Source organism: Leopardus geoffroyi, chromosome C1, assembly GCF_018350155.1.
Source record: "Leopardus geoffroyi isolate Oge1 chromosome C1, O.geoffroyi_Oge1_pat1.0, whole genome shotgun sequence".
NCBI classification, from domain to species: domain Eukaryota; kingdom Metazoa; phylum Chordata; class Mammalia; order Carnivora; family Felidae; genus Leopardus; species Leopardus geoffroyi.
In genome coordinates this window covers 122,089,610-122,116,741 of record NC_059328.1, presented here as the reverse complement: position 1 = coordinate 122,116,741, position 27,132 = coordinate 122,089,610, and the positions used below count along the sequence as shown (strand labels likewise).

Genomic DNA, 27,132 nt, shown 5'->3' with positions numbered 1-27,132 from the left:
GCTTCAGCTGTCAGCACAGAGCCCGACGCAGGGCTTGATTTCACGAATTGTGAGATCATGACCCTAGTGGAAATCAAGAGTTGGATGCTTAACCAACTGAGCCACCCAGGCGCCCCGTGTCTATATATTTGATGGGACTGTAAATTGAGAGTTACTTTGGATTCTTGTGCATCTCAAATGGAGTTTAAGGTAACTCTAGCAGGTGCACATAGGATGGATTTGTCCTAGTGTGGGGGACTGAGTTGGATGAAGTCCACTGAAGTGACTGTCCTTCTAATAAAATAATGAAATGCTAACCCATTACAATTGTGGGTATTAAAGGAAAAGCTGTATAATAGTATGGATGAGAAGTCTTTTAGAATGTATTTATTTATTTGACAGAGAGACAGAGACAGAGAGGAGGAGAGGGCAGAGAGAGAATCCAAGCAGGCTCTGTGTTCATCTGGGAGCCCGACCCAGGGCTCAGTCTCATAACCCTGAGATCTCGACCAGAGCAGAAATTAAGAGTCGGACACCTAACCAACTGAACCACTCAGGCACCCCAGGATAAGAATTATTTTTGTGGATTTTTAGTAAACCATGGACATGTGAAGAGACCTGTTGTCCTGCAAGACAAGATAAGAAAGATCAGAGTTAAGTTCTCATGCATGACTTGAAAGGCATAACAAAATGGTGGATCCAAGGGGAAAAGAATGGAAAGTTGACAAGTGAAGCCTGTCTTGGACTGAGGTTTCCCTTTTAAAGTATCATGCAGTTGAGTAGATTCGCATTGAAGTCAGGATAATATGTAAATACAAATCGGTCAGTTTGGGAGATCCTCACCCATGTTTTTAAAGAAAATATGAAAATGTTGTTCTAAACTGATCACATTAATTCCAGTCAATCTTTAACATTATTTTCTTTGGGATGAGATTTGTGATTGCTACTGAACTTTGATGTCATAGAGTTGACCCACATCTTAGAGGAAGTACTATGCTATTTGAAAGCTATGAAAATAATTGGTCCTTAAGGATGCAAATAATGATCCAGATACCAGTTCATTTTTATTTAAGAAATAGGACCTATTTTAAAATGCAGTTTAAGATTTTTCCCTTAGAATATTAGACCTGCCAGATATCCTGATTTAAAAAAAAATCATGATCAAGTTCATTTAAGAAATGCGATATCATGAATTTCAGTGATTCGTAATGGGATAAGCGAAATTTTTGAAGAATTCCATTTTAAAAAGAAAATAGAAAGACAGAAAAAAGAAAGAAAAAATAATTTTGCTTAATTCAGTGTTTTGTTATATTGCCCTATACCAAGGGACAGTAAACTTTTTCTGTAAAGGTCCAGATAGTAAATATTTTTTTTAATTTTTAAAAATTATTTGTCTTTATTTTTGAGAGGCAGAGAGAGAGAGAGAGACAGAGCGCAAGTGGGGGAGGGGCAGAGAGGGAGACATAGAATCTGAAGCAGGCTCCAGGCTCTGAGCTGTCTGCACAGAGCCTAACACGGGGCCCAAACTCACGAACCGTGAGATCATGACCTGAGCCAAAGTCAGACGCTCAACCTACTGAGCCACCCTGGCGCCCCGAGATAGTAAATATTTTTGATTTTGCAGGACAACAGGTAAAATTGAGAGGGTTTTATACAGGTACTTATGTAACAAGACAGAAAACAAATTGTCATAACATTTTATTGAGGTAACTAAAAATCATAATTAAGTGCAATGTTTTGTAATACATGTCTACTAATGAGATTATTTTTTGTGGGGAATCTTTTTACTTACCTCAAATTCCAAGTAAGTGTCCCCTCTCATCAAATCACAAATGTTGGGGGCGCCTGGGTGGCTCAGTCGGTTGAGCGTCCGACTTTGGCTCAGGTCATGATCTCGCGGTCCGTGGGTTCGAGCCCCACGTCGGGCTCTGTGCTGACAGCTCAGAGCCTGGAGCCTGTTTCAGATTCTGTGTGTCTCCCTCTTTCTCTGACCCTCCCCTGTTCATGCTCTCTCTCTGTCTCAAAAATAAATAAATGTTAAAAAAAAATTAAAAAAAAATCACAAATGTTGGTCTGCAAAGACCATTCATAGCTTGTGAACCATGCAATATCAAAGACAGGCTAGACTTTGCTCATGCACCATAATTTGTAGAACCCTGCCCTTGACCATGGCACTCATTTTCATATAATGCCTACTTGTTAGAACTAGTGCTTTAGAATATCACTTCACTCATTTGAGGAGCCAGAGATTGGTAAAGCTGATTGGCATGAACCTCATATGAAAAGGCTTTTTTAATAATGGGGTGGAAAAGTTATGTTCTAAAGGAACAATACAGAGCAGTGAGCAGCTTGAGGTGTGAGATAGTAATCAAGTGTCACTAGACAGGGCTGCCGGGTAATGATGCCCTCAAGGGAGACCGGATTCAGTTACAGCGAAGTGATAGAAGGAACTTTCAGAGAAGAAACAGGGTCAGGCGCAGTTGGTTGGTTTGGGAGTGACTGTTTTCAAATGTAGCGTGAAAGAGTATGGACACGGGGGTTGGCAAAAGGTCCGGGAGTGCTGAGCGTTATTATTTTGATGACAGCAAGGTGGAGGATCAGTTGTCAGTAGCAACAGTTACAATTTTGGGATTACTGAAATGACCAAGAATAAGTGATAAGTGAGAGATTTAGTTGATTAAGTCCAGGAGAGGAAGGTGATCTCAAAACCTGGGGCAAGGAGAGTTCCTTGTTCCGATGATGGGATCCTAAGGAAGTCTGATGGTCTTCGGTTGGATAAATGCTATTATAAAACATTTATTGCTTAAACTATGTGAAGGATTCTGGACAGCAGACTTGAAGCCTAAATATTTTGAGGAAATAAGTGAAAAAATTCTGGGTGCATTTCCTCAAATCTCAGTCTTCTCCTTTTTGCAGTTCTCTTTTTCATCCTTCTCCGTATTACTTTTAAATCCACCCCCCCAAAAAAAAAATCTTTTCATAGAGATTTTCCTGAAAGCTCCAATCACACTATGCTCACTTTTCATCTTTTATTATCCCATTCTCCATTTACAAACCCAGAAATGGGTATGCACTGGTGGTGGCACCCCAGAATCCCGCTTCTTCAATCAATCGTATATCTTTTCAAGTGTTATGATACCCAGTCAACAGTGGCAACTGAGTTTGGACTTTCTCAAAAACCATCTTGCTCTCTGCCTAAGCATCTTCTTTTCTCTTTCTTTCTTTTTTTTTTTTTTAAAGTTTTTATTTAAATTCCAGTTAGTTAACATAGAGTGTAATATTAGTTTCAGGTGTCCAATATAGTGATTCAACACTTCCATACATCACCCAGTGCTCATCAGGACAAGTGCACTCCTCAATTTGCATCACCTATTTCCCCCATTCCCCCATCTACCTCCTCTCTGGTAGCCTTCAGTTTATTCTCTAGTTAAGAATCTATTTCAAGGAGCTTGGGTGGCTCAGTCCCTTACGTGTCTGATGGATTTCGGCTCAGGTCATGATCTCACAGTTCCTGGCATCAAGCCTGAGTTGGGCTCTGTGCTGACAGAGTGGAGCCTGCTTGGATTGTCTTTCTCTCCCGCCCCCTCTCTCTCTGCCCCTCCAGCCCTCGTGCTCGCTCGCTCTCTCGCTCTCAAAATAAATGAAAATTAACAAAGTAAAAGGGTCTATTTCTTGCTTTGCCTCCCTCTCTCTCTTCTTTTCCCTCTCCTCATTTTGTTTCTTAAATTCAAAATATGAATGAAATCATATGATACTGCATTTTCTTTTCTATTTGTCACTGTTTTATCTGTTCTAACATTAAACTATTATATGCATCAAACTTAGAAACTCACCTACCTCCCACTAATGGCTAATATGAAAAGCAGTCCATTTTAACACAAGGCATATTATTTGTTTACTGTATTAATACCTGTAGAATAAGGACACCCATGTGGGAACAGTGTTTGGAGGTTCATTCTGAGATAGGCTTTGCCTTAGTAGTTAATATTACAGTATCATTGGGATCCCATTTCACTTCCTAATGCTCAACCAGAACAGGGTACAGAAAATAATAGCTCAGATTAATTCAAAATGAAATGAAAGATAGTAGGATCATGATTTAAGATATTCAGGGCACTCTATACACCTTTGTATCTTCACAAGTGGACTAATATTTTAGCGTGTTTTTAGTTTGAACTGGTTTTCAGAATGATCATCCAAACCACTAAAAGGAAAATTGTTAAGAAAGCATCTCCTTATCTTCATATGTTTCCCACACTTCTCTCTAGTTCTCCGATAATTCTTTGATATCTAGTCTGGCCTCACTCCCTCCTATCACACATCTCTTTGCCTTTTCATCTCTCTTATTTTCCTTTCTGTTTTTTTTCCTCTTCACTGTGTTTTCAGTTTCAAATTATCTAAACTTGTCTTTCCTCATTCTATTTCCTCTACTTGGAATATTGTTTTACCTTTCTCTGCCTGGAAACATCTACTGGAACTCATAGGCTCAGCTAGAATGCCACGTCTCATCTGAAACCTTTTCTCTTCCTCCTTTTCCTCAGCCAACTTTGGACTATAGGCATCCTCCGCTCTTGGAAAGTGCACGTTACAGCACCTTGCCTTACAAAGCACCTACCTTAGTATGGTCATGGGTTTTTCACTAAAAGCGAAAAATTTTCTCCAGACTTATTTCAGTTAGTGAAAACAGGTACAAAGGTAGGTGTTTCACAAAAGTGAAGTGGCCTAACCCAAACTTCTGGAAAGCGGGGGAAATCCATATTTCATGTCTTTGGCTTACATTCCAGTAATGTATGCATCACTGTATCACAGAAGTGCCATATTTTGTTAGCGTTTTTCTTATATTTCTTATTTTAAACTGTGAATTCATCAGCAACAGGGACTAAGACTTGGACAGTGTTATCATAGATGTGGTACATATTAGGAATGCTATAGAACTGCAAATGAATGAGTTAAATAAAAAATGTACAACCATCACCCCTCCCTTACCCTACACGTAACTTGCCGTCTTTTTTCCTCTTTAAACCTTCTTAAGAGAGTTAAAAATATTTCCCCATTCGTAAATATATAGTATTTACATATGTCTTCAAATAATATGAAACATGTAATATCATCTGACATTAGCTTTTGAAAAAGTGCCGTTTTGCTGGGAATTCTATATAACCGATATGTCCAAGGTGGATTTTTCTGTTTTGTGTGTCAATACCATTTTCAGGGAGAAACAAATAAAGCAAATACAGACAAAACCCACATATATGTGATGGCAAGTGGATGAGATTACAAAGGCAAAGGTTGCCTTTTAGGTGGGTTAATACACGAGTCCTGAAGAGTATGTTTTGCTCATAATTTTAGCCTAAACAATTTAGGCTTTATTCTTTAGTGAATGCTGAGAAATAGAATACTTCTTTGAGTGTTGACTAGGTTGAAGCGCTGACCAAAAGATGCAGTTTTGTGATTTTACTAATTGGATGGAAGTAGAGACCTGAAGGGAGGGGCACCACTGAATAAACTGATGGAAAAGAACCAAAAATGAAATGCTGAGAGTCAGAAATTGCTCTTTTACGTACCCTCTTACATGCTTTTATCCACAAAAATAAAAAGTGATTTGGGTATATTGTGTTGCAATTACACATACATCAGAGGTAGGATTTGATCACACCCCGTTGCAGTAGGCAGATTAACTGAAGCATGACGGATGGCTGTTTCAGTAGAACCTCATGAGGTAGGAAAATAGTTCAAGTGCTTTTATTCTGAATCCCACATTATGCTTGAATTGAAAGGATTCTCATCTTCAGTTTATCATTGGCTCACTTAAATTCGAGTTCATAAGAACATTAACTAGAATAAACAAATTAATTCTGGACATAGACATTACATTACCAAGTTCAACCTTTCTATGTCATTTTACTGATATCCACTATTTTGGGAGGATATAGTAAAAAAAAAAAAAAAAATCTGGTGTTTCTGTATTTAAAAAAAAAAACAAACAAAAAACAGCCAAACAAACAAACACCTACATTTCTTCATTTGTGGCCGAGGATCCCCTGAAATTGCATGAAGTGGAATAAAGAGTCTAGAGCCGTGGGAGAATGTGCATGGGAGATAGCCAAGGCTGGTTCCACCTTCTGCATTTTTCAATTTGTTTTCTTATCAGCATGCCTATAAACTGGAAAGCATTAGGCACAGACTCATTGATAAGCATATGAGAATTTCTTCCAGTCTCCCTCAACCCTCCTTCAGGGACTCTATTTTAAGAATGTAGGAGTCCCCATTTGAAATAAAAAGAGTCATAATACAAATACAAAAACAAATTGTTTTAGCAACAGAGGCTAAAGTGCATATGCACCATGTTTGTTTGTTTGTTTGTTTGTTTGTTTTTGGCAAATCTTGGGGTGGATGAAAGGGAGGACAGCTAGCTGCAGAAAAAAGAGGGGTTAACTCAGTTTGTTCCCAACACAAGATGGTGAAGGGCTTTCCTTACCCATGAGGTGGCTGTTAAACTGTTGCTTGCCATCCGGCAATTAGGATTCCTGGAAGTAAGCAAGAGAAATACTCAGGTTCATTTCAAGAGAAAATGAATTCACTAAAAGAATAGCTGAAACCTGTCAGAATCAGTGAGAAGGTTGGAATTCCATGACCAGGAGTCACGAGGAGTCAGGCACTGCTGAACACTGGAATGCGTTCAGGAAAATTTGATTGGGATGCCGCAGGAAATATGATTAGGCTGCTGAACTGGCAGTATATCAGTGGGCATCCTGCCTCCGCCTTTGCTGGACCCTTGAGAATTTGCTGTTGCTCATGTGACTTATTTTTCAACTGCAACTTTATTCCTTCAAGATTCAAAGTCATAGGTGGAATCATGACCTAGAGGAGTTTATCTGGCTTTTTGTCTTTGAGATTAGAGATTAGGCTCTGCTCCCCCACCCCCAACTCCGCCCCAGTACTCGCATAATGCAAGAATCCTCCAAAATAAATGGAAGTCAGATCTAAGTGGCCAAATAAGACAAAAAAAAGTACATTATGTACATTACATTATGATATAGAGAAACAGAGGGTAAAGTAATTAATTCACCTTCTTCAAATCCTTAAGCTTCTTTTTAGGGTAACCGGATAGGACTGTTTGATTTTCCTGAAATTATAATAATATTTTATGACCAATACTTACTAGCTTCAATTAGTTTTGTAAAAGTTGAGCATCTATGTGCAGGTACATACAGCAACATTCATGATTTGTTCTAGGTTTCTTTAATCCTGTAGACCACCATGAAAAGTAGTAATATCACTACATTTTAAATGAGGAAACACTATCAGGGAAGCAAAGTAACTGAAGTGCCCAGTTTTATAAAGAGATCTACCAGGATTAGGTCTCATGTCTCTCTGATAAAAATCCCATTCTCTTGCTTTTCTTTTTATGTTCCATTTCAGGTTCGAATGCCATGACACATATTAAGCAGTCCCCATACATTGGCTTTATGTTTTGTTGTCTACCACACCTAGTTAACTTGTGTGTGCTTGTGTTGGGAAATCACATTAGATCGTAAGATCTTGTCCTTATATGCCCGAGGCTCAGTACAGTGCCTAGAATATAAACGGTACCAGATACATCATACATGCTTGTTTTTTGATGGAGAACTAGAAGGGAAGAAAGGGAAGCAGATGGGTGGTGAAGGAGAAATGAAAGAGGAGAACATGGGGTAGAGGGGGAAATGGATACACAGTGACTAGGTCATTCCATCCTCTAGCATTTGACACATAAATCAGTACATAGGATATTTTTAATACTGTAATAATGTTTATAACTGTCTTCTGTAGGTCCCATTTTATTACTGGAGACCCATAAATATTTTTATTAATTTCAGTTATCAAAATGTGCTATTTACCATAAGGCCTTCTCTTATCCTAGATGAGTTTGATGGACTGACATTTCCAACTGATAGTCTGCCGTTGTTACATTTCACTGATTGGAGTTTACTGTCAGTTGTCTGTTTGCTAACTTTTATCTGGGGTCCATTTTTCTCCTAAAAAGGCATGGATGCAAGGGCTTTGGAACTGGGAAGTGACTTACATAATTATGAATTTAAGACAAAGGGATATATTTCACTTCTTTGAAAATGCATAATGTTCTGTAAAGGTTTGAGGAAATAGGAACTCTTTGAAAGGGCTTCCTGATATGAATAATTGCAAATGCCAAGGGATGAGAGTTCTCTGATAGTGATTATATCTCTAGAATGTCAGGTACCGGTGCAAAGGTGAGATGAATGATTTGAGTGAGTTGTTCTATAGCCGAGAGATGGTCCCGCAGAGAAATGAAAGCACTACTCTATAACCAACAGAGAGGTTTATTCAAAGCCAAATGTCAAAGGTAATCAAACTATTTAACTTGTGCTCATAGCTTTACTTTGCATTATATAAACGGACACTCAGAATTTATTACATCCTGGCAAATTAAGGAAACAGAATTTTTATGAAGTTGAATGATGCACTATAGTTTTCAGTGAAATATTGGTAATCTTTTTGGTAGTATTTTAAATGAATTGTGGTTACACATAAATATTCTGCATATTATTTTTTTTTCTTTTTCTTTAGTTTTAATATAGATGTAGTACTTTCTCATATACACAGCGTCCAGAATAGAAATCAGAACCCCTCTTCTGTCCTTTACTAGTCACTGTTCCCCTCCAAGGATAATCTTTGTCCTGACTGACAATATCATTATTGGTTACTATAAAGAGCTCTGCTATGAGCATTCTTGTATATGTCCCTTGACTGACTGACTGACTGACTGACATATATCATTGAAAATTAAAAATCTGTTCTTGGAAAGCAAAAGGCAAGCAAAGGTTCCACACGAATTTTGGAACCTGTGTTGGGCCAGGGAGTATGATGAAGTTGGAGTATAATTGGTGGTTCAGGGGCCAGAAGGAGCCAAGGCCATGGTTGACTGAATGTTCAGATTCTCACTGAGCAGGGTAAAAGGTGAAAACTGCCTATGATTTGAACGGTATGAAAGTAGTGTTAAAACTGCAGTAATTGACTCTGGAGAGTGAAGCTTTAAAGGATCCAACTGAGAGATACTCAAATGGAATTCACAAATGTTTTAGACATAAGCAGGACATCATATGTTAGGAATAATTACTCCATGTTTATAATTATTACACCTATTAAGCAGAATATTTGAATTATCCTTCTGCTAGGGGTCTCATATTTCCACCTTCAATTCATTTATTGCCACCAATTATTTTCCTAAATATTTTCCTAATTACTCACCTGCTTGTAAACAACTTATAGCTGTCAGTTATTGAAAACACGGAATTCAAATCATCCGGTCTAGCATCCAAGCTGCTCTATGGTTGACCACCATGTTAACATTTATTTTTATTTCTTAAATTTTATTTATTTATTTTGAGAGAGAGAGTGAAGGGGAGAGTCAGAGAAAGAGAGAGAGAGAAAGAGAGAAAATCCCAGGCAGGCTCCATGCTGTCAGCACAGGGCTCGAACTCACCAACTGTAAGATTATGACCCAAGCCAAAATCAAGAGTTGGACACTTAGCCAACTGAGCTAACCAGGCACCCCAATTTTTAGACAGTCATAGGTATATAGGAAGTGTTCCTGAATCTGAAAAAAATAAAATAAAAGTTCCTCTAAAACTTCCATAGTTGTTCACCTTTGGCTTTAGCTCATTCTGTTCCCTTAGCCTGACATTTCTTTTCTCTACCTTCCTAATCCCATGAAATCACTCCTTGTCTTTTATGACATTGTTTACATTCAGTATCTCATAAATGTCTCATGAGTCACTTCCCCCACCCTGAGCTCTGCCACTCATGCCTAAGCCCTGTAATATGTATTTTTTTTTCTTCATTCAATTTTAGGAATTTACCTGCCTATCACATAAAATTATAATCTTCTTGAAGATAGGGACTACACATTAAAATCTTTATAGCCCCAGGCTATAAACCTCAGGCACACTTAGCAGAGTACTTTTGGACAACAAATTGCAAATTGGCTTTTAAAAGTTTGCAGAATTAAACTAAATTATTTTATTCATGGTGCATACACATGCAAAACAATTTACCTCAAAATTATTGGTTCTCAGCTGGATGTGATTTTGTCCTTCCCCTCCAGAAGACATTGGGTAATGTCTGGAGACATTTTTGGTTGTCACAACTGAGAGAAAGGGCTGTCACTGGCATCTTGTATGTAGAAGTAAGGGATGCTGCTAATCATCCCACAATGTCAGGGTAGTCATCCACAACAAAGAAATATCCAGGCCTCAAGGCACCTGGGTGGCTCAGTTGGTTAGGCATTGGACTCTTGATTTAGGCTCAAGTCATGGTTTTACAGTGTGTGGGATCTAGCCCTTCGTTGGGCTCTGCCATGAGTGTGGAGCCTGCCTGGAATTCTCTTTCTCCCTCTCTCCCTGCCCCTTCCCTGTTCATGCTCTTTTTTTCTCTCTCTCTCAAAATAAATAAATAAAATTTTTAAAAAGATATCCAGTCCTTAATGTCAGTAGGTTGAAAAACCCTACTACTCCAAGAAAACATCCTTTATCATTAGTTTCATATTTTTAAAATATTAATATAAAGAATCACCTGCTATTCATGTAGAGCCTATATGCCTAATTTCTGTATCACTGTCATTTTTTATTACCACTGAAATTATTGTTGGTACTGTACACATCTACTAACCTTTATACTTTACATACACGTATAAATGTAATCAAGTCTTTTTAGCATATTTTCCCAGTCTTTTCTGTTTGACTGCCTGTTTCTTATTCCTTTCTCTTACTGTATAGCTACTTTCCAACACATAAAGCCATATTAAAAGGCTAGCATATATCCTTGCAGAGTCACAGGCATACATATATATATTTATATGTGGATATATACACATGTATGTAAATATAATACATATGTATATAGGTATCCTTAAATTTCCTCATGTTTATATATATATATATATATATATATATATATATATATATATGTGTGTGTGTGTGTTTATTTATAATATTTATAAATATTTTAAACTACCACTGAACCACTGTGGCTTAAGTTGACATGCTAGACCAACTGTTAATGGCAAATGTCTTCAATTCCTATCTACCAACTCTCTTTTTGCACAAAGTAACTAAAACTCATCTAGCAAAGATGAGAAGATTAGTTTGCAAGAGAGTCTGGGAAATGGGAATTTGGTGCTTTGAATGGCCCACAGTTATAAAAGACTATATTGGGGCAGGCATGGAATTAACTACAACAGATAATGAATGACCAATGTATATCTGTTGGTGATATTCCTGCTAGTATAATTTTGTATAAGTAGTGTTATTATTTAGTGCAAAAAATGGGTTCACATTGAAATAACTTTTGTTTTATGTCTTTTGTCCTTTGACAATATCTCAGTAAAACTTCTTCCCATCAGTTCACATAACACTACTTTGTTTTCCTCAAAACCTGAATGTTATAACATGATGCAGATGAATCATAATCCATCCAGGTATTTGCTTTGATGGGTTTTCACTTTGACTTCTCCTTTTGGCCATTATAAACACTGCTGTTATAAATATTATCCATCAGCATTTCCTACTTATTAGTGATTTTTCTTTCTTTTTTTGCCCTACAAGAGAAGGTCCCAGGTTTGGGATAGCTGATGAGATTTCCCATATCATTTTCCCATATGGCCATACCACTTTATATTTTTACAATCAACATAAGAAAGGACTCCATTCACTACATTCCTACCAGCAATATCTGTTATCTGGTATATTTTCTTAATTATAATTTTTTCCCAGAAAGCAAGTCACAATAAAAGGCAACCCAAATACTATCTCAACTAGACTGTTCCATATCCTCTAACACCATTACACTGCATGGGAATTTTTGAGTAATTCACAATTTTCTTTTTTTTTAATTTGTTTTTTTAATATTTTATTTATTGTTTTTAATTTTTAATGTTTTTATTTATTTTTGAGACAGAGAGGACAGAGCATGAGCAGGGGAGGGGCAGAGAGAGAGGGAGACATAGAATCCCAACAGGCTCCAGGCTCCAAGCTGTCAGCACAGAGCCCAATGTGGGGCTGGAACTCATGGACCTGAGATCATGACTTCAACTCATTTCAGAAGGGTAACCGAATGAGCCACCTAGGCACCCCTATGTTTTATTTATTCTTAAGAGAGAGAGAGACAGAGCATGAGTGGGTGAGGGGCAGAGTGAGAGAGGGACACAGAATCTGAAGCAGGCTCCAGGCTGTGAGCTGTCAGCACAGATTCCGATGCAGGGCTCGAATCCACAGGCTGTGAGATCATGACCTGAGCTGAAGTCGGATGCCCAACCAAGCCACCCAGGTGCCCCTTCACAATTTTCTAATTTAAAATTATCATGACAGGGGCGCCTGGGTGGCGCAGTCGGTTGAGCGTCCGACTTCAGCCAGGTCACGATCTCGCGGTCTGGGAGTTCGAGCCCCGCGTCAGGCTCTGGGCTGATGGCTCAGAGCCTGGACCCTGTTTCCGATTCTGTGTCTCCCTCTCTCTCTGCCCCTCCCCCGTTCATGCTCTGTCTCTCTCTGTCCCAAAAATAAACGTTGAAAAAAAAAAAAAAATTAAAAAAAAAAAAATAAAATTATCATGACAGTCAGTGAATGTGGAATAACTTTTCAGTAACATTTCAGCAAAAATAGGTCTGATATTCAATTATATTCCTGTTTTATTTTGCTGTTTTTCTAAGCTCATTAAAAGTTTGCAAGAGTCTGCTACTATCAGGCATTGTCTCTAGTTGAATCAGGCACAGTAGGCTAACGTACATTGTCATTACTCTCAGTTCCAAAATCATAATGACTTTTAACATTAAATGTTCACTTCTTGCTATGTGTCCATCACAGTTTGGCTATGTGCCCCAAGCTTCTTCACCCAGCAATCAAGGCCACTGGGTGCCCACCATCAGAAGCATTGTGGGTGGTTATGGCAGTGGGAAGAAAAGGTGAATGATTGGCCCTTATAGACGCCTGCTCAGCAGTGGCACATGCTATGTCCAATAACTTGAGAATGACCTATCAACTAGCACACTGATTAATTTCTTGGAACGTTTATTACATACTTGTTGCCATGAGTTGGCACATAGTACTTTGTCTTCCTGTTCCCTTTCTGATGTCTTTACCAGTTTTGAATAATTTTGTAAGTGTATTAAGACCATTGATTTTGGGGATTCTTGGGTGGCCCAGTCAGTTAGGCTTCCAACTCTTGGTTTCGGTTCAGGTCATGATCTCATGGTATTGTGGGTTCAGGCCCTGTATCTGTCTCTGTGATGGCAGGGTGAGGCCTGCTTGGGATTCTCTCTCTCCCCCTGTCTTTCTCTGCCCCTCCCCCACACATGCTGTCTCTGTGTTTCTCAAAATAAATAAATAAACTTAAAAAAAAAAAAAAACTTAGAAGACCATTGATTTTTAAAAACTGTGTAGTTGGCTTGCTTTGTAAATTGAAGAGTTAAATGGTCAAATAGCTATCCATTCCTATTTGTTATACTGTTTAGGTGGCTCATTGAAAGAATTGATTAACAGCATCAAAAAAAAAAAAAAAGTAAACAGCTTAATCAATAACACTAGGATAAATAGCATTACAGTTTGTCATATTTTCAATGTGATTTAAATCTAGTTTAAGTCCTCGATGATTGACATTTTGATCCAGTTTAATTCTATCAGAGTGCCCATGTAGTACCTGTGAATATTTGCAGTTCTCCTATTGTTAAGCTAGTAGTTAGAGTTTGTGATGATTATTTGAAACTAATGTAATTCAAGGAAAAACTTTGGCTATTTAAAAGAGGTCAGAAGATTACAAATGTACATTTTCATGAAGGCAGCTACAAATTTTTCATCCATAGAAGAAAGATCTTGTGGACATTCCCTGGTATTTAAGCTTTCAGCAAATGGCATTAAAATTCAGATTCCATATTGCTTGTTCTTTTACATTGAAGCAGATGTCAGTTTCATATGGATTCTGAATATCATCCAATCTGTTCTTCAAATATAAATGTAATTACTGGTCAATGGTTTTGGATAATTTATACATCTGCTGAAATCGTGGAGGTTTTATCAATTGTTTTGACTTAGAGTTTGTTCCCTTCAGAAAGCTGAGGATCTGGAACTACATTACTTTGGATGAAGTCACCTCTACCCCCAAGAATAGCCACATGTCCTTACGTATTCTGGGTGTAGATGATCTGAACTGTTGTTGCTCACAAGCCCTAATAGAAGATTCAGGTACAAAAAGGGTATTCCTTCCATGTAGGGAAGACTTTGTGTGCCAGTTTGTGAAGGCACTTTGTGTGTGCCTGTTTGTGAAAGGCAAAAAGAGGTAGTTGACAAAAGATGTAAAGCTTAAATTAAGCTCTAGATGGCTAGAATAAAGTTAATATTTTTCCTTGGTTATAAGGGATTGTTCAAGTTGTTAAAACCAACTTCCACCCAGTTTTAAGACACCTGAGGTATAGTTCTCAAGATTTAAGCTAGGTATGATGCATGTGATTTCAATAATGAACTTCTTTCTGGGGTTCCTGGGTGTCTCAGTGGGTTGATTTTGGCTCAGATCATGATCTCACAGTTTGTGAGACTGGGCCCTACGTCCGGCTCCATGCTAACAGTGGAGCCTGCTTGGGATTCTCTCTCTCCCTCGCTCTCTGCCCACATGTGCCCCCTCTCTCAAAATAAATATTTGAAAAAGAAAAAATAAATAAATTTATTTTCTTTCACTTGAAAACTTTCTAAACGAAATGAAAGCAGCAAGTGTCATTTGTTATTACCTCTCTTCTTTCATTATTAGTAGAACACTACTACTGTTAGTAGATTACTACTACTGCTAATCCATATTTTACCAACATAATATGCAATGCTGGCCAATAGTTTGGGAGAATTTACACATTGGCTGAAGCTGGAGAGGGTTTTTGTTTTGTTTTGTTTTTTTATTTAAAATTTGTAGCCTCCAAAAAGCTTAGGATTTTGAACCAAATTAGCTCGTGTTTCTAGTGATAGTCATGTATTATATGTTCTACATTTATTGTCATGTATGCTTCACAACAGATCGCTAAGGCACGTGTGAGACGTCCCACGTTTTATAAAAGAGAAGACTGAGATTTAAAAAGGTTAGGAAAACTGTCAAAATCATTCAAATTTTGAATTTAGGCTGCCTGATGATAAAGCCCTCTCTTTTGAACATCCTGTTATAGCTGTCTTTCTCCCCACCCTCCCCCCAAATCCTCATCCTTACATTGGCATTCTTACCTGTAATACAAATTACATGTAGTGTTGGAATGATTAATTAGATCTGCTGTTTATATCCTTGCCAAATCACCAGAATCAAAGTAGAATATCAATGAGATTTTCTGGATATTAATATGGTTTTCATTATTTTTCACATCGAGATTTAAAATCTAGGACCTAATGAGAGGATTATATCAGAAGTTCTTGTGTTTTCTCTGTTTGCTACTGTGCAGTGGTCCTGTAGCATGCTGGAACACAAGGGCACTAACCATCTTCTACCTTCCTAGTAGAATGTTCAGTCTAGATATCAGCTTGTTTTCCATTTGGCAGTCTTCTACTCCCCCCAAAATGTGGATGAAACATGATTCTCTGAAGGTTATATTATCACATGGACGAGCAGTTTGAAAGGTTTGCATTAAAAGTATTCAAATGTAGGGCGCCTGGTTGGCTCAGTCAGTAGAGCATGTGACTCTTAATCTTAGGGTTGTGTGTTCAAGCCCCACATTGGATATAGAGATTGTTCAAAATTAAAATAAAAAAAATCAAATATGGGTTATAGATAATTTTATCCTGAATTTTCTCTATTAAAGACACATCCCTGGGGTGCCTGGGTGGCTCAGTCGGTTAAGTGTCCGACTTCGGCTCAGGTCATGATCTCATGGTCCGTGAGTTCGAGCCCTGCTTCGGGCTCTGTGCTGACAGCTCAGAACCTGGAGCCTGCTTCAGATTCTGTGTCTCCCTCTCTCTCTGACCCTCTCCCATTCATGCTCTGTCTCTCTCTGTCTCAAAAATAAATAAAACATTAAAAAAATTTTTTTGGGGGGGCGCCTGGGTGGCACAGTCGGTTAAGCGTCCGACTTCAGCCAGGTCACAATCTCGCGGTCCGTGAGTTCGAGCCCCGCGTCAGGGTCTGGGCTGATGGCTCAGAGCCTGGAGCCTGTTTCCGATTCTGTGTCTCCCTCTCTCTCTGCCCCTCCCCCGTTCATGCTCTGTCTCTCTCTGTCCCAAAAATAAATAAACGTTGAAAAAAAAAAATTAAAAATTTTTTTTTTTTTTTTAAAAAGACACATCCCTTTGTGTGGACAGATTCTGCTCAATTTCTGCTGTTGTTCCTATTGTGGGGGCTGTTGTTGATGATGATATTATTTTGGATGAGTTTGTGATGTGTTCAAATTAAAACTCTCTCTTGAACCCTCAAACACACATTGATTATTATTGCTATGCTATTAAGGAAAGATTTGCCAGCAAAGAGTGGGACATAGCAAGATGTGTTCCATTAATCAATTCAAGGGAATTTTGCCATCCTTTCCTTTCATCAGGGTATTAGTGAGTCAGGATGGATGGAATCAGAAGGATTCTCTAGAGATTATCTTATTGATGACCAAGTCCATTTTTGTAAAAGACCCCAAATTGAAGCTCTTAAGCCATCTGTTGGCTGTTACTAAAATGGCATCTGATACAGTTTATCAGTCTCTTAAGTATGCAAAGAGTTAGTAAAACCCAAATCAATTTTGTGGTATAAAAAATAGATGAAATAGATGAAAAATTGTTGTAGAAAAACAGATATAAAAGCTTAAATACCAGTACTATGTAATTTCTAAATGATAATTTGATACTGATATGATAAGGAAGGAAAGTGCCGTTAATAATTGAAAACAAAGCAAATGTGTGCACTAAATAAAAAGAAACAGAAAGCAGGAAAATAATACGACACTTAGGTCCTCAGCTATTATTCTATAGCATGAAAGTATTTTATTTTTTTAGTATGAAAGTATTTTTTAAAAACTTCCTAATATGTTGGTATTTTTTTCTTTTTCTTCTTTCTTTTTTGGTTTGCTTTATATGTTTCTGGAACCAGATTTATATTTTTGAAAATAATATCTACTATCAACCTGATATAAAGAGCAGTTCATTGCGGCTGACATCTTCCGGAAAAGAAGGAATTATTTTTAATGGGATTGCTGACTGGTTATATGAAGGTGAGTTGAATAGATTTAGTTTCCGAAGAACACAAATGACATATTTTTTATACAAAATCTGTAAAAGAACTCTATTCGTTCTAGAACAAGACTTAGAGCTCCATTTCTTCTTATTTTCACTCAAAATCGCCTTCATGATTTCATGTCTTTGCATGCACTCGTATTTTGACTGGTTGTGATTCATGTCTACTAATATGATTCCACATTTGGTGTGTGTGTGTACACATACACATACATTTTGTTCAGATTAGATAGATTTTATTTTGGTGATGCTTAACTAATGAAAGTGAACGATCACCTTATGTAACCCTGGAATTCGATTCTGAATTTTTCTGACTGTGGAAAAGAAGAAACAAAACCTTTACTGTTGAAAAAGTACTTGAAAGCCACTTGATTTTAGTCATTCCCATTAAGAACAGTCTGTCACATTTTAAAAGCCATTGCATGGGGAGCAAAATAAAACCCACCTAAAGAGTTATTTGCAGTTATTGTTGAATCAAGTTTTCATGAGAGTTAAGAATATAAAAAGGAATCAGGTAATGAAAATCTGTATCCAATTTTAGCATCCACCAATTATCAGCTAGGTTATAGGCACAGATTTCCTGGGGAAGATTCAAAGCTTGAGGTTAATACCTAGGTTTCAGACTCCACAACTGATCTTGGCAAAACACCGAGATTTAAACTAAGTTAGTTGTATTTGATTAGAAATTATAAAGCTAAGGCTCTTCTAGAAAATAAATTTTATTTCTTGAGCAATACTGCCAAATGCAGTCTTTCTACCTCAGAGTTGATATTTTTAATTCTGTAAGAAAAGTAAATCACTTACCTCATTCTTATGTTCATCCAGTCTATCATTAAACAGATATTATTAAAGACTTACTACTTTCCAAGTATTTGTAAGGGTGCTGAGATACATCAGGGAACTAAACAAAGTATACTTTGAGGACCTTACATTAAGAGAAACATTTTGCCGGGTGTAGCTATTTTATTAATGAAGAGACATTGTTACCTTTGAAATTTATATGCATATGTGCACATGTATATCTATATCTATATTTTTTATATATATGCTAGCATCAAATAATAAAATATTTTAGAGGCCACAGTTTATTCTGAGGAGTAGTGGAAGCTACTTTGGAAATATCAATAATAATTATGGTATGAAATTAAAAAAAATTCAAACACGCAGAGTAATAAGTAGGTTTCTTTGGTTCAGAGTGTCAGAAGCTGACAAAAAGGTAAGTTATTGGTGGGGCCTGAGATGGCCCAATGAATTAAAGAAACATCTGGAGAACAAACTTGAAACTTGGGTAGTTCCAGGAATCTAGTTAGCAAGAACTAACCATCTTTTATGTAGAGGAGCTGGGTAAGAGATGCCCTTTATCTTCAAAATATTGTCAGTACTGTGTGAGACCCTGAGGGATGAAGAGACTATGTTAGTGCAGCGTGGTAAACGGTCAAATCACAGTAAACATAGGATTCTATAAGAACAAAGAAGATTTAGCCCATTCTAGGCATTTGCAAACATTTTCCTAAAGGGGAAACCCTCTGAGTTGACACTGAAAGATTAACAAAGAAGAAAGTAGGTAAGAAACAGCCCAAGTATTCATCAATTGATGAGTGGATAAAGAAGAGGTGGTGTGTATATACAATGGAATATTACTCAGACATTAAAATGAATGAAATCCTGCCATTTGCAATGACATGGATGGAGCTAGAGAGTATTTTGCTAAGCAAAGTAAGTCAGAGAAAAGACAAATACCATATGACTTCACCTATATGTGGAATTTAAGAAACAAAACAAATGAACAGAAGAAAGAGAGAGAGAGAGGCAAACCAAGAAACTCTTATCTTTCTCTTAACCGTAGAGAACAAACTGATGGTTACCAAGGGGGAGGTGGGTTGGGGAGTGGGTTAAATAAGTGGTGGGAATTAAGGAGTACACTTGTGATGAGCACCAGATGTATGGAAGTGTTAAATCACTATATTGCATAGCTGAAACTAACATTATACTCTATGTTAACTAAACTGGAATTGAAATTAAAGTACTTTAAAAAGAAGAAATTAGGGAAATGTAAGCAACAGTTTGCAAAAGCATAGCAAAGTTAAATAGCTCCGTGTGCACCTTGGGAACTAAAATATGCTTGATATTATTGGGGCATAAAATTTGAGGAAAAGGAAGACAGCAAGAAACAAGGGATGGTGGCCCTAAAAATAATCCAGGATTTTGATTATTTTTTCACCTCATAAAGGGGGAAACTAATAGAGCTTTTCAAGTAAGGGAGTGTCAGCATTAGATCTTCCATATAAATAGGCCATTTTGAGTACAGTGCCTAAAGCTGGGATCAAATAGCAGAAAGAACCAGTGAGCAGCTGGGGGGCTTTTTCTACCTTCCGTCAAGAGATAATGAGCAATAGTACCAGGGTTAAAGCAGTAAGAAGGAGGGGAGATTCTAAACTTGAGGAGGCAGCAAAATAGGTCTTAGTGGTTAAAAGGATGGAGTAGATGAGAAGTCAAGAATGGTTTTTTGGCTTCTGGTTTGGGTCGCTAGTAAACAGTGGCGACAGACCCAGTGAGCAGGCATTCCTAGTGATGCATACATCAGGGATGCAAAACTTAATTTAGTGGGAACATTGGTGCCTCACAGTGTGTGCTAGCATGCTACCTTGGGTAACAAAATGTGATCCAAGGAACTTCTAAGTCAACTCAGTGTAGAATGTACTGACTTGACCACTGAACAAGATGATTTGGGTCTCTATCCTTTACATAGGATATGTCATATTGTGTGACTTTGTGTAATTTTTGGCATTACATTTTTAAGAAAATTGACAAAAGAGAAATTAAAGACCATTATCTTACAAATAAGGTTATTTTCTTAATTAAAGAATGAAATTATATATATTCCAGTAGAGAGTGAACACTGTGTCAGAGACAGGAAAGACAAAGAAATAACAAAAGTCTTCCATAATAAGTCTGTAGGCCTGACACGTTCCAAAAAAGAAATTGAAAATTAGAGTTTTTGCCATTCAAATGAAACTCAGTCCCTTGGCTCTTATACTTATCTTATCTTATCTTATCTTATCTTATCTTATCTTATCTTAGGCATACTAGCAAATTCCAAATGTGCTATGTGATTGAATCCTCACAGTACTAGCATATTTATTCCTTTACAGAAGAAACCAAGACTCAGGGATAGGTGACTTGGACGTGGCCTCAAAGTTCATGAGTGCCAGAGGTGGCACTTGAATATGTGTCCTCAAATCCAGTGCTTAGTCCTGATCTACTTTACCTGTTTCACTTCAGTGCGTTCCCTAAGGATTGGCATACATTATGGACCCGAGCCATTAGATTTCCCTGGTCTATTTCCTCAAGCAAAGACTCTGACCACAGACTTACCTCAGTCCTCACTTTACTTCCAAGAGAAGGAACTATACCAAGGGAATCAGTGTCAAGGTTTGACAGAGGGATTTAGGCCATTCAGATGTCATTAATGTTTCCCTCAATATTTTGCCTGTCATTCCCAACCTGTATTTCAAGAGCCACACACTACCTTCACTTTCTTCTATCACTTTGCTTTTCCAAGATTCCATCAGCTCCCAGATTCCAAACCTTCTCTTTTCCCTTCAGTACACTCACTACAGCACAGTGATCTTCAGCAGTATGTATGTGACATTCTAGTGTGGAGATTTCCTTCTTGTAACTTTACAGAAATCAATTACAATCCGAATAGTGTGTGTGGGAGACTCCAGAAGTAACATGTAACATTTCCACCTTGTTTATTGAAATTTGCCTTTAGCAAATATCATAGGGGAAAAAAAAAAAAAAGATTCAAGAAGGAGTCATATAAAGGATAATAAAATGTTTTCGTGGCACATTTAAGGGCATGGCTTAAACTTTTTAAGTCTAGGCCAATCTGTGAGTGTGGCTGTTAATCCCAACCAAAGGCACTTATGTCGAGATTTTAAGTCTTTAAAAGTGTAATTTTAAAGCCTCTTTGTATTTGTAGTATTATTCAATTCCTAAGGAAAGTCAAGGAAAATAAAATATGTGTTTTAAAGAGTTGAAGTTCAGAAGAAAAATAAAACATCATGCTCAAAATGAAGTATCATTTTAAACATAATTCACACAAAATGCATCTAATGTTATTCATATAAATTGGCTCACTTAACATAGTAACTTAACTAAATAAAATATCACATGAATGTTTTGCTAAAAAACCCTAAAGTTCACAGCTGCCAAGTTTACAGCTTTGAAAAACTTCATAAAGTATTGAACCTATTAACTAGAAACAAAAATTGACTATCACTTTAAGTTATTTGAGCATATGAAATATTGGAACTACTGTGCCTAAATGATTTATAAATGTATTTTTAAGGAATTCTTCCTCGATATTCAATTCAATAGTTATTGAGTATATATATCTTTCCAGGATTATCTGAGTACAATGTGATGAGGAATAAGGTTTCTATGTTTTGGGTATTTCCAACTTACTGGAATGAAAAACTGTAAACAACTATTATATAAGGAACCATTTGGAGCATGGTCAATAGATATATAAATAAAAGTAGAATTAATTCTAATGGGATAGAGGAATATAGAGTCACTTAATAGAAGAAATGGTCTGTGCATTGAGCTTTAAGAATGACAAGAAGAAAGAAGTGAGAGAAAAAATTCACGGCATTAACAATACCCTTTCAAGAGATGGAAATCGGTACATTCTTGGTTGCTCACTGAGAATAACACAAAATGCCTATTTTTGCTTTTTTTCCTTCCTTCTCTTGGATACAGGACGTCTCATTCATCCATTCATTGATTTAACAAATATTTATTGAGCACTTACTAACTCTCAGTAAAACTGGACTATGGCAGATAAGAGAAAAAAATTAGAGGGGCAGCCGTGGAAGCCAGAGGAAGACAGAATAACAATGCTGATTCTCTGGAAGTCAAATAAGCTAAGGATTCCACAGTTACTGTTGGATTTGCTACCAGAAATTGATGAAAGCAAAATCAGTCAATTTGTGGTACCAGAAGCAGGACGGCAGTGGATAGAGGTGTAAATGGGAAGAGAAAAGTTTATGAATATAGACAACTCTTTGAAGACACTTGACAGTGAGATACAGGAAATAAAGGGGAAAAGTCATCCATAGACCCCTATGGCTGGCAGTAGCATACTCAGGAAATCTTATCTGTCTAAATTGATACACCACAAATAGATGAAATCAGCTTACTTTTCAGAATAGCATGTTAATCTGAACACAGTGATTATATATTAGTTTTCTGTAAGTGCTTTGTGTTGAGGCTATGTTTCTAAGTGTTTTTGATATAAAACAACATGTGTTGAAAACTCCATCTGTTCTGCACTGAGATTTTCTAATCATTGTAATAAAGACAAAGAACCAAACCTTTATTGGAATGGAATGAATGCAATTTGTAGAAATACATTGTTTGTAAATAATATAATATAATTAAACAGGAAGTTTCATTCCATGAGTAAGAGCCCCTATTAGATGTAATTAAAAAAGTGTGTGCATTATCCAAGAGAACTCTTAAGCAGATGCATATTAAAGATTCTTTTATTTATCTCCTGCCCATTTCAGTTAGCTTGATTTTTTTGTACCTGAAGGAAGTCACATAACTTTTTGTGTGTACTAGTTTGCTATTTTAACATTTTTGTGAGGAACAACTTTAGACACAGATCGCACTAAAATAAATTAGAATAGACGATACCTAGCTTCTCCTGAATAGTGTTCTCAGATCTGGGCCATTCTTATTCTTGGGCAGTACTTGTGCATACATATTTGCAGCTAGGATAGAACCCACTTCTTAGAAACCCTGAGTGTTGATTTTAGGCAACGCAATCTGATCTCTCTGTACCTTTAAGTCTCACAAGAATTTACACCCATTTGGCATTTAGCCTTTTTTTTTCCTCAGTGTGTCTTGTGGATGGGTCTCCTCATATGAATTGCAAATAACTTTTACAAATCAGGATCAGAATCACATTTGGAAAAAAATGGCACATTCAAAGTAGTATTAAACAATTTATCAACGAAGGGGTCACTTATCAAAGACAAGGGATATGTAGCAATCTGTGGCTGGTAATGATTTAGTCATTAACACCTGAAATGGAAAGGGTACGTAAGCTGTTACTAGAACCTACAAAGAAGGAATCCTATAGTTTTTGCAGTAATAGAAGCAGTAAGTTTTGGTTGGGAAACATAGCCAGACTCACATGATTCCAATGGGTGAGAACAAAGAAAATAAAAAAACATGCAAAAAAACCTTTATTTTCTTCATTTGATTTGTCTGGTTTCATCTTGGCCATGGCCAACAAAAACTCAGAGATAAGTCGTATTATTATTACTTAAACAAAAACTTTGTGTCTTTGAAAGAACACATGAAATTCCATCTGCTACTGTTTCATTGTAGAGTGGCATCAGTCCAGTTTATATTCCTGTCTGAAATTTATAACTACAGCCAATACTTGTGTTTTTCATATAAGGCTTCAGGGGAAATGCCCCCATTAAACAAGAAATAAGGCCTTACCTAGTAATCATAGCTCCTTTGTCAACTAATGATTCATTTTTGCCTTTACCTTTTGCCAGCATTTTGACTACTTGGGTTATTTACCTAGTAGATCAAACCAAAATTTTATCCCTGCCCAATCCTATTCCTTTGCTTCTTTTTCTTAATTAGGTTGCTACAATTTCAATTTTGCATTGAAATGGAAATTGGAATGTGGAAAATGTAGAATTGGAAAATGAGATAGAGTTGAACAAAGGAGTATTTGTGAATCTCCTGAGTCCAGATATATTTTTTCTTTCCTCTCCTTTGTATAGTGAAGACATATATATATTCTTCCTGGCAGATGAGATTAATTATCAGACAGACACACAGTGACTATGTTTTCTGTCAGTTTTTTTTTTCCCTCCAGGCCTATTGAGCCCCAAATGGTCAGGGGGAAATTTCAGCTTCTAATTCAGAGGAACATGATTATGACATTTCCTGTTAGAAGCAATCCTCCCTTAGGCATTTGGACTTCTAAAACCACTGATCTCCTTATCTTGAATACAAGAAACAAAATATGTCCAGTGTCCAGTGGGTTAATGGGGTGATGGTGAAAGAGAATGCTACACTCCTACCCCTTAGTTCCCAGATCTGTGCTTCCTGGCTATGCAAGAGAAACACATATGTATGATGACATCCTAACTTTAAGGTTGTTATAGGGCCAAAACCGATATAGAAAAGACTAGTTTACACTTCCATCAAGCCAGGTACATATAGCTAATGGAGAACACTGAATTTTATGGTCTGAGCCTATTGCCCTTCTTTTTTGCTATAAAATCTTTTCTGTTCGGTGGTGATGTGGATGAATCATTGTGATAATGGGTGCGCTATTCTGTAAGTCCATGAATAGCAGTGCTGACAGGACTTTAAGCAACCAAGGCATATCTAAACCAGAGTACGTGTCTGTCTTTGTAATGACAAAATGCTACCCATTCTTGATGGAATGGTTCCCATGTGATCTACCTGTCACCAGGTAGTCAGCTGGTCCTGTTGGGAAATCATGCCATATCAAGAGTTTAATGACAGCCACTCTTGTTGGCAGGTAATGGTGGGAGCCCAAGCAGACTGACCTGTACTTAGTAGTCATATTGTCCATCTGATGATTGAGAGCCTCCTCTGGTATGCAGTATCCACTGTGTTCTGGTGGATATCAAGTAGGACTCTACTATCTTCACATTTTTACATGTTTACCCCTCCTGATAGATGGATGCAGTTATCTTTCCCTACATTTCCTTGTCACTAGTTTTCTAATTTTAGTCTTCCCATAACGCTGATCAGGTCTTTTGTTAGTTACCGTGCATGAGTCAGGGTGGACCCATGCTTCAAGCCAATTCTCCTTCCACAAAAGGTAGAAAACTAAGTATCTTGTTCAAAAGTCTGCCAACTTGGAGGATTTATGTTTAGTTTGGTCTTTTAATGCCATTCCTCAGTCAGACTGTATTACAGAGCCTATCCAATTTCACAGTCTTCAAGTACATCATACAGACCTGCCCATGAACCAGGCCTGCATTTATTCCTCCCCTGTCAACGTGTATTAGAAAACACATCTTGAGATTTTGACATGAGCTGAGGAGACAGAGTAAAGCAGAGGATGCAGTACTCTGGGCATTTTACTTCTGTGTTCTGTCCCAGTCCCATATATACCCCTTCTATTTTATAGTGGGATATTGCTTTATGTGTTTAGTTTTATGGTCAGTGAATCGGATAACATTTAGTGCATGATGGGCAATCGGGGTTGCATAGACACTTGGCATCCCATGGTCAGACTAATTGCATCTGCAAGTCCCCAGTAGAGATCTGCTTTTGAAATAGAGAACATTAATCAGCACAGGAGGAAATGGCCTTTCTCTAAAGCCTGTAATATCTATGTTTTGATTGCCATATAGTGAGTGTCAGAAGCTCTGCACAGCATCTCTGTTCACCATGAATATTTATATTAACATTGTATCTGCTGGTTCACAAGGTAAAGGTGGCAGAAAGGGTTGTACCATGGCCTTGATGTGCTGCATAGCCCTTTCTTGCACAGACTCTGCTCAGAACGGGCAGCTTCACAGGTTGTCTGGGAAGTAGAACAGGGCATCATATGTGAATATGCTTTAAGCTGTTTCTTCAGAATCTGAAGAATCTATTCCCTCTCCACTTTTGCATGAGTACAATTCCAACAAATTTTCTCTCACTTTAGAAGATATATCTCGGTGTGTACTATGCTACTAGATCTCCAAATTCTCCCCTAGGGATATAGAACTCATAAACTTTACAGGGATTTATCTTCACTCTGCCTTTATGCAGAGGATGTCTCCCTCCCTTGGATAGAGGCTGCCTCTGTCAGCAAGAAGACTTGTGGGAATTTTCAGGTTCAGCATCTTCAGCCATAAAATTAGACACATATAGCAACATTCCACTATAAAATGTTTTATTTATGAGACTGGTCCAGAAAGCATAAGCATACTGCACACATTTACCTAAGCATCTTTATCCTATGTGCCAGGGTCCCAGTACTTCTCTGCTAATATCTCTGTCTTAGCTTAAACAAACAAACAAACAAACAAACACAGAGTTGAGCCACTAAATTTGTGTTGTAGCCCTGCAACCCTTGCTTTGTACTCTTGGACCTCTGCCTTACCTACAACTACAGAAGAGACAGACTCTTTCAAAGATGCCCTGATGATCTTTTTTGTATCCCTGATTTTGCAGTCATGGTTTCAATTTCAGTTTATGTCTATGTACTCTACCTGAGGTGTCATATGAACCATGTGAACTTCACTTTATAATCTTTAGAGTTGCCATTGTTGTGGAAATCAAGTGCCACCACCAATTACCCTCCCCAAACCTTTCCTCTCTATCTACATTTCATTCTGTGTCATCACCAGTGACAGTGGATTACTCATGATTTCATCCTTTGCTATGGATTATTTGTGCTCCAATTCTCCTGGAAAGGTGATTGTTACATCGACGGTAGTGCAGATATAGATGGATATAGATATACAGATATAGATACAGATATAGATCTCCAAGGTAATCTCAAAATCTCACTTTAAAGGTCCCTTTTCTGAGTCTATTGCTGGTATTCTTCACGGCATTTGTCAAGGTACCAAAAGGAAAGAGCTGGCACATTCTGAAGAAGATCTATTTACAAAGAGACCACATTTATGAAGTGAAACCATAAAGGACAGAGATATAATCTAGACCAGTAGCAACCAAGCTATTATACCACCCCTATGTCCATAGAGATGAACCATTCATTACAAGATACAAAAGGAGAACATTTCATAGAAAAGACTGCATCCATAGGAGTAGTGACATTATTTAAAACATACAGCAAGCCTGAAGTGACATTGCAGGATAAGGCCAAGGGAGTGAATACTCT

The 27,132-nt window shown here is 37.4% G+C and overlaps 1 protein-coding gene across 3 annotated transcripts in view; it reads left to right on the top strand.

The window, feature by feature from the left end:
• DPP10 (dipeptidyl peptidase like 10) overlaps positions 1–27,132 on the top strand; it is a 1,361,034-nt gene that overhangs the window by 1,219,167 nt on the left and 114,735 nt on the right. For all 3 annotated transcript variants that reach the window (XM_045479564.1, XM_045479563.1, XM_045479565.1), the window contains exon 8: positions 17,080–17,200. In XM_045479564.1, the coding sequence (XP_045335520.1) occupies positions 17,080–17,200 (121 nt within the window). The remainder of the gene's footprint in view (positions 1–17,079; positions 17,201–27,132) is intronic.